This window comes from Sphaerodactylus townsendi, linkage group LG03, assembly GCF_021028975.2.
Source record: "Sphaerodactylus townsendi isolate TG3544 linkage group LG03, MPM_Stown_v2.3, whole genome shotgun sequence".
NCBI classification, from domain to species: domain Eukaryota; kingdom Metazoa; phylum Chordata; class Lepidosauria; order Squamata; family Sphaerodactylidae; genus Sphaerodactylus; species Sphaerodactylus townsendi.
In genome coordinates, this window is record NC_059427.1 from 76,260,006 (window position 1) to 76,277,518 (window position 17,513).

Consider the following 17,513-nt stretch of genomic DNA (forward strand, 5'->3'; position numbering starts at 1 on the left):
TCATGCTTTTCCTCAAATAACACTTAGCAATCCTAAGGTGGTCAACTCAGAAGTAAATCCAATTTTTTTCAGCAGGGCTTACTCCCAAGAAAGTATTCTTAGGACAGCAGCCACAGCGCCATTCCTTTTTACAGAGCGTCCCCATCACCCTACACTGATTTCCTCTTGCTCTCTTAATGTAGTTATTTGGACTTTAAGTTATTTATTTGCTTATATATCCATTCTCCACAAAAGCCTTCACACTTGCTTCCTTGAGCCTCAGCTTTCCTTTTTTCCACCGGTACCTCTAATCCTCTCTCCATACAGGGAAATAGGTTTGCCCCTTCTGACATACCTCATTCACCTTTCCTGAATCCCAAGCGTGGACTCTCTCTCTCATCTCCCCCCCCCCCACACACACACACTTTGATCAAACCAACTTATTATTATTTTGGCCTCTGGTTCGCTATGTGGGGAAAATCAGGTTATAAATAGCTTAATACACAAACATCAGGAAAACAATGTATTTTCGAAGGCTTTCACGGCCGTAATCACTAAGATGTTGTGGGTTTTCTGGGTTGTATGGCCGTGTTCCAGTAGTGTTTTCTCCTGATGTTTCACCTGCATCTGTGGCTGGCATCTTCTGAGGATCTGTTGGCAGTAATGCAGGTGGAGTATATATACCTGTGAGATGCCCAGTGTGGCAGAAAGAACCATTTGTATTTGTTAAAAGTATTAAAGGGGCAGTTTGCATGTGTTATGTGGGATTCCCCATTTTTGCATTTGTATGTAACATGAAAAGCATTGCTGACTAATTCAGCTGGAAAAATCAGCCAAAGTTATAAACCAAGCTGGACTCAGAACGTTATTTGAAAACACAGAAATTCTGGACCACTCTGACGACCACTGTTTCACAGAGAAACCATTGGAATCCACAAGCACATAGACAATTTCAACAGAAAGGAAGAAACTATGAAAATGAACAAAATTTGGCCACCAGTACTTAAAAACACTAGAATCAAGACAATGGTTAATGAACACCCACCCTGCAGAGAGACATACAGACTCAGTATGTCTCTCTGCAGGAAGCAATAAAATGGATTGTAAATGAGTAACTAAATGAACAGGCAAACTGCTATACAAATGCATTGTTGAAGGCTTTCCTGAAAAACCCCACCTGCAATACCATACTATCAACACCTTTGTATAGCAACTTCCACCCAAACACCTGGTTCCCCAACTGGGGACATGATATTTTATACTCCATTAAAACATTCCCTTCTCACTGGACAGTGTGTAACAGACTTCCCTCTGTGATACACCTCTGAAGATGCCAGCCACAGATGCAGATGAAACACTAGGAACGAGATCCACCAGACCACTGCCACACAGCCCAGAAAAACCACCAGAACCAGTGCTATGCAAAAGTCCTCACTAATTGATTATACAGCTTCAGTGTTACATACAAATGCAAAAATGGGGGATCCCACTTAACACATGCAAACTAGACTTGCAAACTGCACCTTTAACACTTTTAAGAAATGCAAATGGTTCCTTCTCCCACCCTGGGCATTTCACAGGTATATATGCTCCACTTGCTTTACTGCCAACAGATCCTCTAAAGATGCCAGCCACAGTTGCAGGCAAAACATCAGGAGAAAGTACTACTGGAACCTGGCCACAAAACCTGGAAAACCCACAACATTAGGAAAACACTTTTTTAAAACCCACATGCTAGAGCCTATGGATTCTTTGGGTACATACTCTTTCTGAAAGCATTCCATCTACTCTGCAGTGCAGACAGATACTAAATACAATGATAAACTGCATCAAGAAAGTGGCGTATCCTACTGCATGTAAGTGAGGTATGTAAAAAAAACAAAGCCTAGTATGTACACATTACAGAGGTCCAGTTATGGTCCCCAACACCATGCTCAAGCAGGCCAAACCCAAAAGGCGCTCTGTGGTACAGTGCGTGGAGGGGGCACACCTGCCAATCCCACAACAACTAGAAACGCCTCAAGCTCAGAACCGTTTTTCACCGCAAGAGCCGAACTGCAGCAAATATGAAGGAAGAACCAGGGCGGGCCTGTCACTTAATATGGGAAGGCTGCCTCCATTCGTACTGAAAAGCTTCCGTTTGCAAAAGGCCCAGCCCAGCGTCTTCAAAGCACAGCCCCTCCCGCCCGCTGCTTACGGGGCATCCTGGTGAGGACGTTGCGCGGCACCCTCCTGGCCTTCGTGGCCGCTTCCCGCCGGGGCTCCTTGGCCACCATGAGGCTGCGGAGGCGCTCGAGGCGCTCGGGGTCGGCGGGGGCACGGCCAGGTCGGCTGCGGGCGCGCGTCCCGGAAGGGCGGCTGCTGCGGGCCGCGGCCCCTCGCTGACGGACGGGACCGCGGAGGAGGCCGCGCTGGAAGCTCTCGTACTCGGCCAGGTTGTTGAAGCAGGGCACGGCCGGGTAGGGCAGTGGCGTCCGCTCCGAGTACAGCGCCAGCAGCGGGTCAAAGCGCTGCGAGGTGACGTCCAGGCGGTCGGGGCTCGGGGACCGCTCCGAGCTGTTGCGGGGCACTGAGCGACGGCGCCGCCGCCTCGGCGCGGCACCGGCCTCCTCCTCCTTCTCCATCGCTCCTGCTCTTGCCTTGGCCTTGTTGGGAGGGGGAAGAACCGCCCGCAGCTTCCCGCGCTCGCCGCTAAGGGCCGCCCCAGCCCCGCGATAGCATCGCACAGCAGGTGGCTTCCTGCCCTCTTAGCGCCGCCTGCCTGGGCGAGACTGCAGGGGCAGAAGCCGACGAAATGTCGGCGGGGGGACGCAGCTTTGGAAAGGCTCGCTGCGCCGCTCACGGCTTTGGGGCTGCTGGCTGGAGCTGTTGAATCTGTCTCCGAGGCTCCCCAGACCCAGACCGTTGCTTCTCATGACTTCAGTTGCACAAGATCTCGCCTTTGCATTGCTTGATTTTAGGTAATTCGAAATAACGGATAGGTTTCACTTGGTTCTCCCCCAAACAAAAAAAGCGCTTGGTGTTGATCCCTGCACGAAACTTGCATTTCCCAGAGCCAACACCGGATTTTAAATGGCCAGCGCTTTCCTGCCTGACATTTACCACTGCACAAAAATGGCAAGAGGTACACCCGTGCTGGCTCAAAAGCAAAATTAAAAGCCATGAACATAATCTACATAGCATCTTTTAAATAAAAGGTATTGTGTGGATTAACACATTTTAAGATTCATCTGGTCAGAGCTGCATTCATGGTATTGCCAAAAAGGAATAATAATTTGGAATTTGTTTTTTTTTTATTCAGAGGCCCATGATAATCAGAGACTCTAAACTTTGTTTCCCTTGTGCTGTGCGCATGGTTCACTCATGCCCTTTACTTCAATGATAATAAACACAGAATCTCAGATATGCAAATCTTTCTTCTGCTTATGGGCTAGTAAAATTATTTTCTCAAAATCCAAGCAACTGCCACAGAGCAGCCCTAGTTTTTGCACAGGCAGTAGAGGCTATTGCTTCACCTCCATATTCCAATGAAGTATTCTATTTATTTGCTCAGGGGTAGCAGAGCGTAAGGCCTGTGAACATGGCCCATGAGCCAGAAATTCTGCATGTGTGGTGAAAGAAATAGAGGTCACTTGCATAATTTTTCTGTTGAAAATATGGCTGTGGTAAATAAAGCCCCATACAAACAGAAAGTGTCAAAAGACAAAAGAGCCCCAGGGCACAAAATAGTTAGCTGCAATACTGCAGTCAAAGCTCTGTTCATGACCTGAATTCGATCCTGATGGAAGTCAGTTTCAAATAACTGTCTCATGGCTGACTCAGAGGTCAGTAAAATGAGTACACATCTTCCTGGGGGTAGAGTGTAGACAACTGGGAAAGAAAACTCCTGTCAACTAACTCCTATGTTACTGTCTGTGTTACACTGTATTTTTATTCCAATGTTCTCTAATTTTGATTGCAATTACTATTAAGTATGGTAACTTTCAGTAGAATGTATTATACTGTTCATTTTGCATTATTAATAGTTGTAATCCACATTGAGTCTCAGTGCGAAAGGGAGATTTTAAATGAAGTAAATATAGACCATTGGTTTGTTCAGAAATTGCTCATTTTAAAAACCCACTTGTGCAGTATTTTTTTATTTATCACATTTAGTCACAGCAACTCTTGAATACGTAGATCAGTAGCTGTCAACTGGTAGCATACAGGCTTTTCATAAATGTAACTCTCCTTCAATCCACTTGCTTACCTGTAAGTGTGACGTGCCTCTGCCTGCTGGTTGTACCTGCCATGGATTATGACCTTTTGGCATACTATAGGAGTAACAGAACGTCTGTAAGCATTTAAAGGTTTTTCTTAGCAAAAAAAAAGTGATTGGTAGAACGTAAAGGACCACTTGTGTCGATATTTTTCTTCAATTCTCGGCCCGCAACAGATAACTTGCTTGTTACTTAAGGCAAACAATTGTCTTCATGGGATCAACAGGAATATGAATCATCACAATAGGACAAGTGGTATGATGTGGAATGATACTCACACCCTTACTGCTGTAACATCAGTTAAGAGAAATAAAAGATATGCATTTATACACACATTTAAAAACAGAATTCAGTTTTGGGTACTGCCATTAGTAGGCACACTTAGTAAGAGTATAGGATGGGAGTCACTTTATGGCATCAGCCATTAGGGTGCCCCATGGCAATGAGATCTCTGGTTCAATGAGTTGTGAACAGGAATACTTCCTTTTCATTACCACAATTACCAATATATCTCATGATATCCCCTCCCACAATCTGACCTAATATTCTTATGTGGTAGTCTAAGCTGCAAACAACTATTCCTGAGAGGGGATTTGAACCACTCTCTTGATAACTGTAACCTGATATGTGAACCTTTATGTCAACTGTCCTCTGTGAAATGCTTTTCTCAGGATCCAAGCTAGAAAGCCAACGTTTGCATTTTTGCAGTGCTGTGCCCTGCTGCAGCGTGCACTCATCTGCTGTCAGACGCTTTCTGCTTGCACAAACCCAGCATCTTTCAATGAGCAGAAGATACTTAGCACAATAAGAACATGCTCCATAACAGTATTACCTCTGCAATGGAGGCTAGTGTTTAAGAGGTTTAAGGTAAGTTTAAGATACAACCTGTAATTAAAAACTGAAGGAAATTTTAAAAAACTGGGATTCTATGTGATATTTGGATGAATGTGATTCCTAACAGACCAATAGAATTTTAATTTTTCAAACTGTGAAGTGCTGTTCTAATCCACAACAGGTATTTTGAAGTACTGAGGCAAGAGCCCCCCCCCCCCCCGACCCACACTATGTGTTTTTAGAAAGTAGGCAGGGCTAGATCAAGCTTTCTGAGTTTTTTATGTTCATGGTATAACACTAATATTGGCTTTATGTCAAGTACTTCGCCTGTGCAAATAGCAGCGATAATCTAAAAACACAGTAGGACTTGATTCTGCCTATATACAATTGGGCTGATTAGTTAAAACACTTAATACTGAACTTCTATTTAAGTTTAATGTATTTTTTTATAATTAAGATGGAATTTCAAAATAACTTAACTACATCAATTTTTGTTCACTTTTCAAAAAGCATTAACATTCCTATCAGAATCAGGCCAGAATCAATCTTTTACTGTACCTGTATATAGGGAGCTCCCAGGAGCCCTTCAGCACCAACTGTCATTGTTACAAGTAATAGTGCCTATCAGGCTATATCAACACAATGTGGACTGTCCAAATGATATCTGGAGAAATTTCTATTTTGATTTCAACACAAAAATATTTATGACTGCAGTACAAGATGTTGGAAGTCTTGCTACAGATATAACTGGAATATTTCTGCATGTTGACTGGCTGAACACAAAGAGCGCTCATCAATGGCTCATTTTCATCCCAGAGAGAAGTGAGTAGTGGAGTGCTACAGGGTTCTGTTCTGGGCCCAGTGCTAGTCAATATTTTTATCAGTGGCTTGGATATTGAAATAGAGGGCATGTTAATCAAATTTGCAGATGATACCAAATTAGGAGGGGTAGCTAATACCCTGGAGGACAGGGGCAGGATTCAAAATGATCTGGACAAATTAGAGAGCTGGGCCAAAACTAACAAAATGAATTTCAATAGAGATAAATGTAAGATTTTACACTTAGGCAGAAAAAATGAAATGCAGATATAGGATGAGTGACACCTGGCTTGGCAACAGTACATGTGAAAGGGATCTGGGAGTCTTAGTAGATCACAAACTGGACAAGAGTCAGCAGTGTGATACAGCAGCCAAAAAAGTCAATACAATTCTGGGATGCATCAATAAGAGTTTCGTGTCTAAATCGAGGGAAGTAATTGTACCACTCTACTCTGCATTGGTCAGGCCTCACTTAAGAGTAGTGTGTTCAGTTCTGGACACCACAATTTAAGGATATTGACAAGCTGGAACATGTCCAGAGGAGGGCAACCAAAATGGTAAATGGTCTTGAATCCATGCCCAATGAAGAGAGACTTAGGGAGCTGGGGATGTTTAGTCTGGAGAAGCGAAGGTTAAGGGGGGACATGATAGCTATGTTTAAATATTTGAAGGGATGTCATGTCAAAGAGTATTTTCTGCTGTCTCAGATACTAGGACATGGTGCAGGATTCAAGGAACATTAGGAAGAACTTTCTGACTGTCAGGGCTGTTCGACAGTGGAATTCACTTGTCTCGGAGAGTGGTGGAATCTCCTTCTTTGGAGGTTTTTAAACAGAGGCTGGATCATCATATGTCAGGAGTGCTTTGATTGTGTGTTCCTGCATGGCAGGGAGTTGGATTTGATGGCCCTTGTGGTCTCTTCCAACTATGATTCTATGTAACTATATAGAAAATTTAAAAGGCTAATATAAATTAATACGTAGCTCAGTATTCAAGCAGCCATATCTGTTGTATACAATTTCCTAATAACTCCAGTACCTACCAAGTTTATTGTTATAAAAATTGATATTTGAGCTATAATCCTAATCTATTCTGATTAATCCTATTTACTTTTTTAAAAAAAATTACTATATAGTAGTTTACTATGAATACCATAAAAATTCAGACATTAATTTATTATTTCAATACTGGTCATCAAATGATCTTAAATTATATAATTGTTATCAGAGGACAGAAAACTGGGTTTTCAAAGTTGTTATTACAGCTTTTCTTAAATAGGCTTTAATACAAAAATGCCTATTTCTTGCAAATATTATCTTATTTAAAGGAACCATAAGAAAAGGTAGAGAATGAGGAACAGAATGTCAGCAAAAGACTATGCTACTTAAAAAACAACAACCCTAATTTCATCCTCTTCCAGGCTGTATCATAGGTTAGATCATGCATAGCCAGGTGCTCATGCAAGGCTCACAACTACTCCAAAATGCTTCATTTTTCTCTCTCAGCACATATATTGTTATTTCATAGCTCTGAAAGAGGGAGACGCGGAAGACCAGCACAAACACTTTAAACAGGAAATGAGAACTTTCTGCAAGTTGATTTCCACAATCCTCAACAGCAGGGACTGAATAGCTTCCCAGGCAGCAGAAAAATGAGAGCATGACCTGCAAACATGTCCTGTTGTGATACCCCCCTTATGCAATAACTTTATTACTCTAGTTTGGCCACTTGAGACCTTTTCTAATAATCAGTAAACCAGCAAGGAGAGAGTCCAAACAATAAATGTAAGATTACAGAGGGAAATTATGTTTCCAGAGCTTTCAAAAAGGCCAGAACTAATTTACACTGGAGAGAAAACTTCCTAATTAGTTTCAGCTATTTGCCAGGGTATTTTGTTTATCACTTGTATAATTCAGAGACATTAGCAACTAGGATAATTTGTAACTTGGCTCCCTGATGATAGAACTTAATTTGAAGTAGGAGTCTAAATGTTTCTAGAGTTTACAATGGGCAGCTTAACATCTCTTGGGACTTGTACTAGTAGAGTGCCTTTGAGGACAAGAGCCTAAATTAAAGACATTCCTTTTCCACTGTAATATTAGCCACTACGATATTATACGAGTCTCATGAGTCTGGGAAGAATCCTTAGCCAAACCACAACATTATAAATATCAACATTAACACAGCTCTTAAAAAGATGAAATATGGATTTATTTTCCTGCATCACCTGTGACATGGATACCGCACTTGTTTATACTGAAACATCATATTGGGCCAGCCAAATGCTCCGTTCTTCCTTGATACAGTCCTTGCTGAACAAACTGCACACAGTAATTCACACCAAAATCCAGATAGGATGTGGAAACAATCAGCTATCATCAGTTAGGATTTCAGGATACTGGTCCCAAAACTGTTGCCCAATGATGTCACAGTGCAGAGATGCTGGTATATTCTTCATACGGGTCACTTCAACTTCTTTCTCATCTGTTTCTTGGGGAATTTTAATTTTCTTCCTAATAACTTGATTTACCTATACATTCAAATGACAATGAAAAATTACCGAACTGAAGGACTTTATGACAACAAAGCTATAAATGAATTGTGAATAATACATATCTAACCAACTAACTGCTTAACTCAATAATGTAAAATAATTCTTTAAAAAAACTTGCTCAATGTTTTAGGAGCACACTATTTTTAAAAGAGAGATTTTACATAATTACCCACAAAAACCACAGATGGCAAATGCAATCTGTAAGTGGGTCCTTCTGAGACCCTAGAGAGCTTCTGCCAGTCACAATGGCAAAATTGACTCAGTACTAGCTAGTTTTATGTATGTTTGTACAGAAGACTTCTCCCACAGGAGGGAATGGCTAAGTCAGTATCTGGTGCAGAATGGGTGGGTAAGAAGATTAAAGTTTTGTTCTTTAGAATTATTTAGTTGCATACACATTTTCTACAGATTTAATTGAGTGACTTTTTAAATCAATTACATACCTGTGAAATTCCCTCCATCCACCAAGAAGCCCAGAACAGTAGAAAAATAAATAGCCTTAAAACTGCGTTTAGGACTTCACTATTAGTATAACAAGCACAAGACAGAATACTGGCCTCAGCCTGGCCGAGCTCAGCCTTCAGCTTTGTGCCACCTGCTGCTTCTCAACTCGTGGAGTTTCTCAGCAACACAGAGCTGAATGCTGAGCCCAGCCAAGCCGAACTCAGCCTTCAGCAATGCATAACTTGCTGCCACTGAGACTCAGGCAGGCAGCTAAGTGAGGGGTAGAGGTGGGGGGTTAAATGGTGGTGGGGCCAAAACAGCTAAATAATGTTGGACAAAATGCTATACAGCTCCCTTAAATTGCCACTATTTTGGGGGGATAAAAAACCCATGGAAAACATCAATAAGGCATTTGGGTGGGAAGTGTTTGGTTTCGATTAATGCCCACTCCTACCTGTAATCCTAAAATACATGATGATCTAATTTCTGCATCTTGAATACAATGATGTTCATGTGGAGAATATTTCAAAAACTTAAGTGGGACATTAAAAGTTAAGCTACATATTTAAGTAAAATAATAAACTAGAATTGATACTATGGAATGGATGCAAACTCTATTCACGAAACAGCTACGTCTAATCTTCCTCTAGCCACTACAAACTACTGGACGTCCCAAAATACTGCCCTCAGTGGTTAAGGACTCTCACAATAGCATGGGGGGCCTTGTAGGGGGCTGCAGTGAGAGAATGCCAGTATCGAGTAACTAAAGGTCTTCTGCTCCCAGAAAGACTTTGGATCCAATCCAATATTTATACACAGTCATCATGTTTCAAAAATCTCTATAAAAACAGCATTTGTTTTGGTTGCCAGAATTACTACTTGTCTTTTTAAACTAATCTGGTGATCCAGGTTTCTTTCCCCACTCCTCCACTTGAGGCCTGCTGGGAGACCCTGGGCTAGTCACAGTTCTCTCTGAACTCTCTCAGCCTTACCTACCCTCACAAGCTGTGGGAAGGAGAAGTGAAGGTGATTGTAATTATTATCATTATTGGTTTGATATGCCACCCCTTCCACACAGGGCTCAGGGCTGCTTCCAACATGCATAATACACAGTACTGTTTAAATCCATCTAACAATATTCAATTCATTTTAACACCCATCAGCAATTAACCACATTAGCCAATTAACAAAATAAGTATACTGATTTGAATGGTTTCCACAGGGCCTGTAAAATGGAGCTGTTCCACCAGGCTTTTACATCTGGCCAGGCAGGTCTGAATTGAATTAACTTGACATTAGTGGCTCTCTGGAACATAAAATGGGGCTGAATGTTGCCATCTAGTGTCAGTGTTGCATTTTTAAAGCTTTATGCGGTTTTATGCTATTTATGTTTTTATGACTGTTGTTGTTGTTGTACTGTTTTATTGTTGTTGTTCACCGCACTGAACCCTGCAGGGGAGGGAGGTTTATAAATTGAAAAAGTAAATAAAAATAAATAAATCTGGTGGGCATGTAAGAGAGGACCTTTTCAGTGTCAGCACAATTATGAAACAATCTCCTCAGATGGGTAAGACTGACCCCCTTATTTTTTATAGTCTGGAAGAAGTTGAAGGTAGTTTTTTAGGGCTGCATTTTAGTTGATTTAGCTATTGTTATTGGCAGTCCTGACTGGAGTTTTGAAATTGTGCCATGAGTTTTTATCATTGTAGTTTTATTCATATTGGGTTTTTATCATTTTAATATTGTTTTATTTATATTGTAAGCAGCAAGGAAGAACAGCAGCTGAACTCAGTACATGTGAAACAGTAAAAAGCCTTTTTACAAAAGTCCAAAGTGCATTGTATAATTTCTTATAAACTGCATATGCCATTTTGTACGCACACAGGTGCACGTATAAATAATTTTACCTTTTGCCACACTAGAACAGTTCCTTTTCTGTATATCAATGGTTCATTGTTGTAGTTAATGTTGAATTCAGAAAATAAAATTTCATTCTTATCACCGGCAAGCGTTCCCTGAAAAAGAAAAGGAAATCACACCACATTCATGTTTAAAGCCACATTTCACATAGGAAAATGAGAAATTACATACTCCAACGAGTTTCCACTCAATCTATATGAGCCCTGCATTTTGTAAAATATTTCCCCAAGTCTTTTTAGTCAAATGAAGGCAACATTTCTACAAATACATGCTTACAGAACTCAGTGGTACTTAGTTAGGTGTAACGATATTTATGACTGGACAACAAAAGGTTTTTTCTTTGTTCTTGCGTAGCTCACTTGTTGAACTGCATTTTACAGGCATATTTAAACCCAGTATCTGATCTGCTAATCAGGCCTGCATGTATTCTACCTCCCAACACACACACCCCAATTTCAGCCAATAGTACCACTTTCTCTACTCAGACACAGGTAGATCCAAGTGCAAAAAAAGGCATACCACATCCTCCCTTTTCATGGTTGGTTCTGTTCTCAAACCTTCTTCCATCACTGCTGACACAAATCACTGGCCCTCCTTGTCAAAACTGGCAAAGTACGCTTCTTCTCACTCTGGTTCTAATTCTCTTCCCAAATTGACCCTCAACATTTGCCTCCCCACTAGCTTCTCCCTTCCCCAATCCTAACCAGCAAGTGTTTCAGCCAACTGGTCTTCCCCACTCTCACCTGTTAATGGAGGTTCTATAGTTGTGTTGGGGAGCCTTAGATGGGGATGGCCAACTCCCAATGCTTGACAGCATGCAGTTAACACCTATGCCAGCCATCCAGATGTCTCCTTATCTATGCAGGCTCAGGTCACAAATGTTGCCTCCCTAGCTTTTTTATCATCTTTGCCAGGTAAAGCTATTGCTCCCTAACTGTCCTAACCCAACTTAGCCAAAGTGATCCATGCAATGGTCACCTCTGGGCTGGATTACTGCAACTTGTTCTACACATAGCTGCCTTTTGGCCTGCTCTAAAAACTCCAGTTGGTGCAGAATGCAGAAGCATGGGTCTTCACTGGAACCCCATGGTAGGCAATTTTCAACCTGTCTCCACCAGCTGCATTAGTTCTATGTGGAGTACTAAAACTGGTTCAATGTTTTGGTACTTACCTTCAATGCCCTAAATGGTCTTGGGCCATCATAACTGTGAAACCACTTCTTCCGCTATGTCCCCTAAAGAGCTCAGCTAATAATAATTTGCTGACAATCCATGGTCTGAAAGCCATCCAGCTACCCTTGACCAGGGCCAAGGTGTTTTTGGTTCTGGCCACAGCCTGGTAGAGTGCTTTACCAAATGAAATCTGGGTCCTGCAAGATCTGACACAGTTCCTGGGACCTGCAAAACATCTGTTTCACCAGACCTATGGTTGAGGCAGCAATGGTATTTCATCAAGTGGGCCTCCCTTCTCCTGCCCCACCCCCCAATGTTGTTTCATTCTTATACTGTATGAAATGAGGAGTGTGGATACATTGCTTTTTCTGGTTGAAATTACATTAGATTATAAAGGCTTATTTAAACACAGAATGGATTTTATTGTTGTTTATGTTAGAAGCTGCCCTGAGGCCATACAGGGAAGGACAGCCTATAAATGAAATAAATAAATATTAAGAAAATGTATGATTTCTAAAAATTAATATTTTCTCAAATTCTATTACTTTTTTTTTAGAACATGTCCTTTTCTGATTTTATCTGTTCAGAAGCACTTTATTTGGTTAAACAAAGGAGCCATGCAATACAACCTGTGATTTACAGCCCAATCCAGAGAGGGGTTGAGGAGTGCACAGCAGCCAAGGATGGCATTGTAGTGGCCCAGCCCCACCACTTCAAGAGGGGTTCTGCACAGTGCAGAAAGGGCAAACAATGGCGGAGAAGTCCTGCCACTTGAAAACCCCATTGAAGCAACAGAGTAAAACATGCTTTTTCATGTCGTAGCTCTGCCGCCAGTGTGGGGGATGTTCCTGGGCTGAAATCGGCTCTGCCTCCACGAACACCTCTAGACTGCCTCCACCCCTGCAAGTTTGAGATTTTGCACCCAGTGGACACTATTGCAGCCTAGACATCCGAGTTTGGGCACTGCAGAGCTACACAGCGTCTCACTCCCCACTTATTTGCCCACTTCACAGGTGTATTTGCTCTTTATGCTGGTGAGGTGGGCAGCCATGTCAGCACAACTCTATGCTGACTCCACAACGGATTTCCCCCCACCCCCAATAGGCTACTAGTTATTCTAGTTGCTACTTCATATGACTTCATGACTACTAGCAAGAGCATACAATCTAGACTTATGATGTTCTCTAAACTTCTTCTTCCAAAATGTCCTAATTTTGAGGCATATAACTAAATTTTGATAATTCCATTTTAGCTTTTAAAAAATTAAATTTTAGCTTAAAACCCTATTTATAACTCTTATTCACCATGAATTGTCGACTAGCTCATTACCTTCCTACCTGAAAGAAAGTACAAAACTAAATAAATAAGCGCTACAACAAGAGGAGCAGATCTAGAGATGTGGCATAATATATTACCATATAAAAAAACACTAACACTAACCCTACCAGAACCATGTGTGTGAAATGGTTTGAATTGCAGACGCTGCTGGCGTTAAACACAAGCCACCAATAACTTTCTACAAAAGAAGGAATCTTACAGTTACATACCTGTAATCTCTTTTGTGCCTGTACAGGTGTCAATCCACTTTTCTGTACAAGACTCCAAAATACTGTATTGTACAGATTATTAATGTGGCCTGCAAATATACCAAATAGAACAATGACAATTAGACTAATTTTAAAGTCTAGATTAGGAAGTATATCAAACAAATTTATCCTGGCGCTAAGCAACAGTAAAAAAAATACTATGAACAGCAGTGTGAATATTTTAGCAAAACCCAGAAATTTTATTCCTGCAACATATTGTTCTGCATATGATCCAACTATAAATGCATAGAGAGTATTGTTAAAACAAGTGCATTTTAAATTGTGCATCTTGGTTAATGTGCATATCTAAAATGCTTAAATTAAATATTAAATGTACAGCAGAAGTTAACTGAAGTGGGATAACTGCTGTACTTAACCAAAAATATACAGAAATCATGCCTCCTTCTCCTTCATATTGTTGCTGTACTCACTGAAGAAAAAGGAAGTTACAACAGGTTCATTCATATCAGGATATGATACTATTTATTTTGGGATTTGTTATATCTCCGTAACTGTGTGAGCTACAGACATCATAAAACAAACATTGTTTAATATAGGGACAGGAACTACAGGAGAGTGTAGGATTTCAGCCTCCCCCCACACCCCCAATGTTCATGGTTATGGCCATCATGAAACCGCTACCCAACAAAAAAGGGCTTGGGAGATTTCCCTAAGTTTGCAAAAAGATGCTTACAATCAGCCTGTCTCCAACTGAGATAGTCCTTTAGATTCTGGTCACTAGGATACAGTACAACACGTCCATCAAATCCTGGTGGATACAAAAGAGGCTGGTCCTCAAAGTAATCTTTCCAATAGAAAACATAGCTGGAGGCAAACTGGGAAACCACATGAGTCATGAACTTGCTTGCAAACAAAATAAAAGAAGAAAGGATACATTAATATCACCACCACAACAGTACAGTCGATTCCACACAACAAATGTATAATGGATTGCAGTCATTATAAAGAAACTTGTTTTCCTTTTCCCCATTCACATGCATGCCACATAGGCAGCGATTGGAGCCCATGGAAACAATCCAGCTTTCGCACCTTCGCTCAGAGACGCTTCTCTCTTTTTTAATTTCCTGTAACATGTGTAGCTGCACAGGCATGCAGAAATGAGCCCCCACAATGTATCAGATGCACCTGTGTAGCTGCACATGTGCAACATGCAAAATTAAAAGAAAAAGGGGCTCACTGCAACAGCAGGGCAATGGTAGGCAAATTCTCCCTGACTGTGGACAGCACGGTGGAAGGGAGGGAAATAAAGGTCCTCCTGCCTGGCCGTTCATGCAGGAACAGCTCCAACCTGGGATTTTGCAGAAGGATAGCTGGTTTAGAGATTTTCAAGAATCTTGGGTTGAGGGAAATAAAACGGGGCAGACTCATTTCTGGGACAGAACCTGAGCAAAGTCCCCCCACCAAAAAAATCAGTTTATATAGTGTCCTACAGCATATGTTCCCCGTGTAGAATCATCTCTATCTATACCATAATAATTCACTTTTACTTTCAAAATTACTTCTTCCAGAGAGGAAGTGTATATTATTTTAAAAAAATTATCCTTCATTTTTCAGTTAATCAATTGACTTCCATGACAGCTTATAACAATACAAGAAACATGCACAAACACAGCAGTTGTTATGTTGGGGCCTTGTGATATTGAAGCTTCTGCTGAGCTCTCCGGTGCTCCTATTGCTATTGTCCTTACAGAAGGCACAGAAAGTATGGGTTGCAAGGGGAGGGAACAGTGTAAACCTTACAGGAGCAAATTTGCTACTATCAATAGTAACAATCTACTTATTGTAGGGTACACAGGTAAAGAGGTCAATTGGGTGAGGAGAGTAGTTCTAAAGCCAGTTACCTTGATCGCCTCTTAAACCAGTTGCTTTGTTTTCTGAAAACAAAGCTGTATTCGTCACTTTGTCCATAAGCAATAGCAATATCCTTTAGCTCCTGCATTACTGTCTGTGCACACTTGTTCATTAAGTGAAGAGCACGATCATCATTGGGCTTCCTGAAACCATGATGCTCAGCAAAGCTTTAGAGAGGAAAAAAATGTAATAGGGAAATGTTATGTCAAAACTATTCAAAATGGACTTATCTTCATCACATTTGTACCTTTTGAAGCCCGTAAGAGAACTCAAAAATATAGTCAAAGGCAGAACCTCAGTCGAAACTCACAAATAATCCAAAATCTTCCACAACAAGGTGAAACAACTACCCTGCTGCTGCAAACCTCTTTCATTTATATGGAAGCAGAAGAGAAAATGCTGCTTTTCAGAATCAGCAAAGCTGTACAAATGTGCAGATCTGTAGATTCTGGGCAATTTTCAATAAGGTAAAGGTGTTGGCAGACACACTAGCACAAGATGTCATGTATGCAGGCATACAGGTATAAAGGAGAAAAAGAATCTCGAGACAATGTATAGGAACAATTACTTGTCCTGGTCATCATGGTAGCTATCTACCCCAGGTGCATGGTATCTTCCTCACAAACAATTAAAAACAGTACTATTGCTTTGCTGGTGAATAAATGATTACCATTTTATAATTTTCTTTAGCCTAGAGAAAAACTGTACTTTCCCACTGGGGTTTAAACACATGCCAGTTCTTTCACTAGAAATTCTGTTGGGGTACAAATTTAACCCATTCATTGGTAAATCACCTCTGAACATCTTTCCTTGAAAATCCTTCAGGGTCACCATGACAGTTGTGATTTGATGGCACTTTCCACCACCCCCAATTGCATCAGGAACGTAGCTTTCTCATTTTCAACAGAAAGGAACACAACTGTCACTGATTACTGAATGTGCACATGTAGTACAAACATACACCACAAGGCACAATAATTGAAGCACTGGTTTTGACAGGACACATGATGACTTACAACGTGTATTTACAGACATACTGACTTTCTGTTGTCAAGTACAATCAGATTGCTTGGGGGTTAATTTTTAAACATCGCAGAACCTATCAGTGTCACTAATATTTCTCCCTTCTTCCGCGACAATTATTTTTGTCTCGTGTCGAAAACAAGGTTAACTTAATTCAACCACTCCTAAATGTTTAAAAGATCAACATGACTATATGTATTTCTTCAAATGTCCAACCGTTGGGTTGGGTTGCATTGGTCCGATTCTCCTTTTCGCTATGGAAAAGAAAAGCGAAAACATCACTGGAAGTTCAACCCATCCGCCCACCCCTCCGTTTGGCCAGTGCTGCCAATCCAATCAAACTCTACGTCAATCAACGGCCCTGAATGGAAACGGGGGAACCCCACTGGTTCCGGAGTGCCGAAAACGTCACAGCCTCTACCACCCGGCAAGGATGACCAGAGATGTTCCCCCGACCGGTCCACTCCCACGAGAGTCGCCGTTGCCCTGGCAACTGTTCAGACACGCGGAAGCTGCCCACGGCCGAAGCGGGCCCTACCGGTGGAAGCTGCGCCCGTCCACCCGCACCACGACCCAGCAGTTGGGCAAACACGCGTCGTCCGTTTCGAAGTTGCGCACGTATTCGAACTTGCTCTTTGCCATGGCGACGCAGCTGCCGCTCAGCCGCGCGCAGGTTCCAAGGGCAACGATGGAGGCGACCGCAGAAAGAGAGTTACCGAACCTAACCCGGGCTAACATCAGCGGAAGTACCTTTAAGCGATAACCGGAAGGGAGCGAGTCTAGCACCCATCTCTATGATGAGGCACTTAGCAGGGAGAGTGGGCAGGCGGGATTTATATGCGGTGGAGTAACTGCGCTGCCCCAGTGGAATTGCGGCGCGCGCCGGCCGGCTGGCTGGCTGGCTGGCTGGCTGGCTGGCCGGCCGGGGGGCGGGAGGATTGTAGTGTCCCGAAACTGAAGGAGCTGAGACTGAAAGGAACCCTGTCCAGGCGTCAAACGGCTTGAACACGACCCTCCAGTATCGTGTTAACAGTTTAACTCTCAGTCCCTG

The 17,513-nt window shown here is 41.9% G+C and overlaps 2 protein-coding genes across 4 annotated transcripts in view; both read right to left on the bottom strand.

The window, feature by feature from the left end:
* LSM11 (LSM11, U7 small nuclear RNA associated) overlaps window positions 1–2,689 on the bottom strand; it is a 29,182-nt gene extending 26,493 nt beyond the window's left edge. Inside the window, exon 1 of the mRNA XM_048488136.1 lies at window positions 2,177–2,689. Within this exon, the coding sequence (XP_048344093.1) occupies window positions 2,177–2,603 (427 nt within the window). The 5' untranslated portion in view covers window positions 2,604–2,689. The remainder of the gene's footprint in view (window positions 1–2,176) is intronic.
* A 5,391-nt stretch (window positions 2,690–8,080) lies between these two features.
* On the bottom strand, window positions 8,081–17,201 carry THG1L (tRNA-histidine guanylyltransferase 1 like). Of its 3 annotated transcripts, none has more exons than XM_048488137.1 (6): window positions 17,001–17,201; window positions 15,430–15,606; window positions 14,262–14,431; window positions 13,529–13,617; window positions 10,797–10,904; window positions 8,081–8,421 (listed from the first exon to the last, which is right to left on the bottom strand). In XM_048488137.1, the coding sequence occupies exons 1-6, from the start codon at window positions 17,198–17,200 to the stop codon at window positions 8,260–8,262; spliced, it is 906 nt and encodes a 301-aa protein (XP_048344094.1). In that variant the 5' UTR covers window position 17,201; the 3' UTR covers window positions 8,081–8,259. The 3 variants fall into 3 exon arrangements, with proteins under 3 accessions (XP_048344094.1, XP_048344096.1, XP_048344095.1); XM_048488139.1 differs by having other exon boundaries at window positions 14,262–14,336; window positions 17,001–17,140; XM_048488138.1 differs by lacking the exon at window positions 17,001–17,201 and having other exon boundaries at window positions 14,262–14,427; window positions 15,430–15,549.
* Window positions 17,202–17,513: the final 312 nt, after the last annotated feature.

Bases quoted from the DNA above. Each gene is read 5' to 3' on its own strand.
- THG1L (XM_048488137.1), bottom strand. From the start codon at position 17,200: ATGTTAGCCCGGGTTAGGTTCGGTAACTCTCTTTCTGCGGTCGCCTCC. The intron at 15,607-17,000 runs GTAGGGCCCGCT...TCCTCTCTAAAG, and splicing joins GACGGGCGCAGCTTCCACCG to CTTTGCTGAGCATCATGGTT. The intron at 10,905-13,528 runs GTATGTAACTGT...TTTCTTTTTCAG, and splicing joins AGGCACAAAAGAGATTACAG to GGAACGCTTGCCGGTGATAA.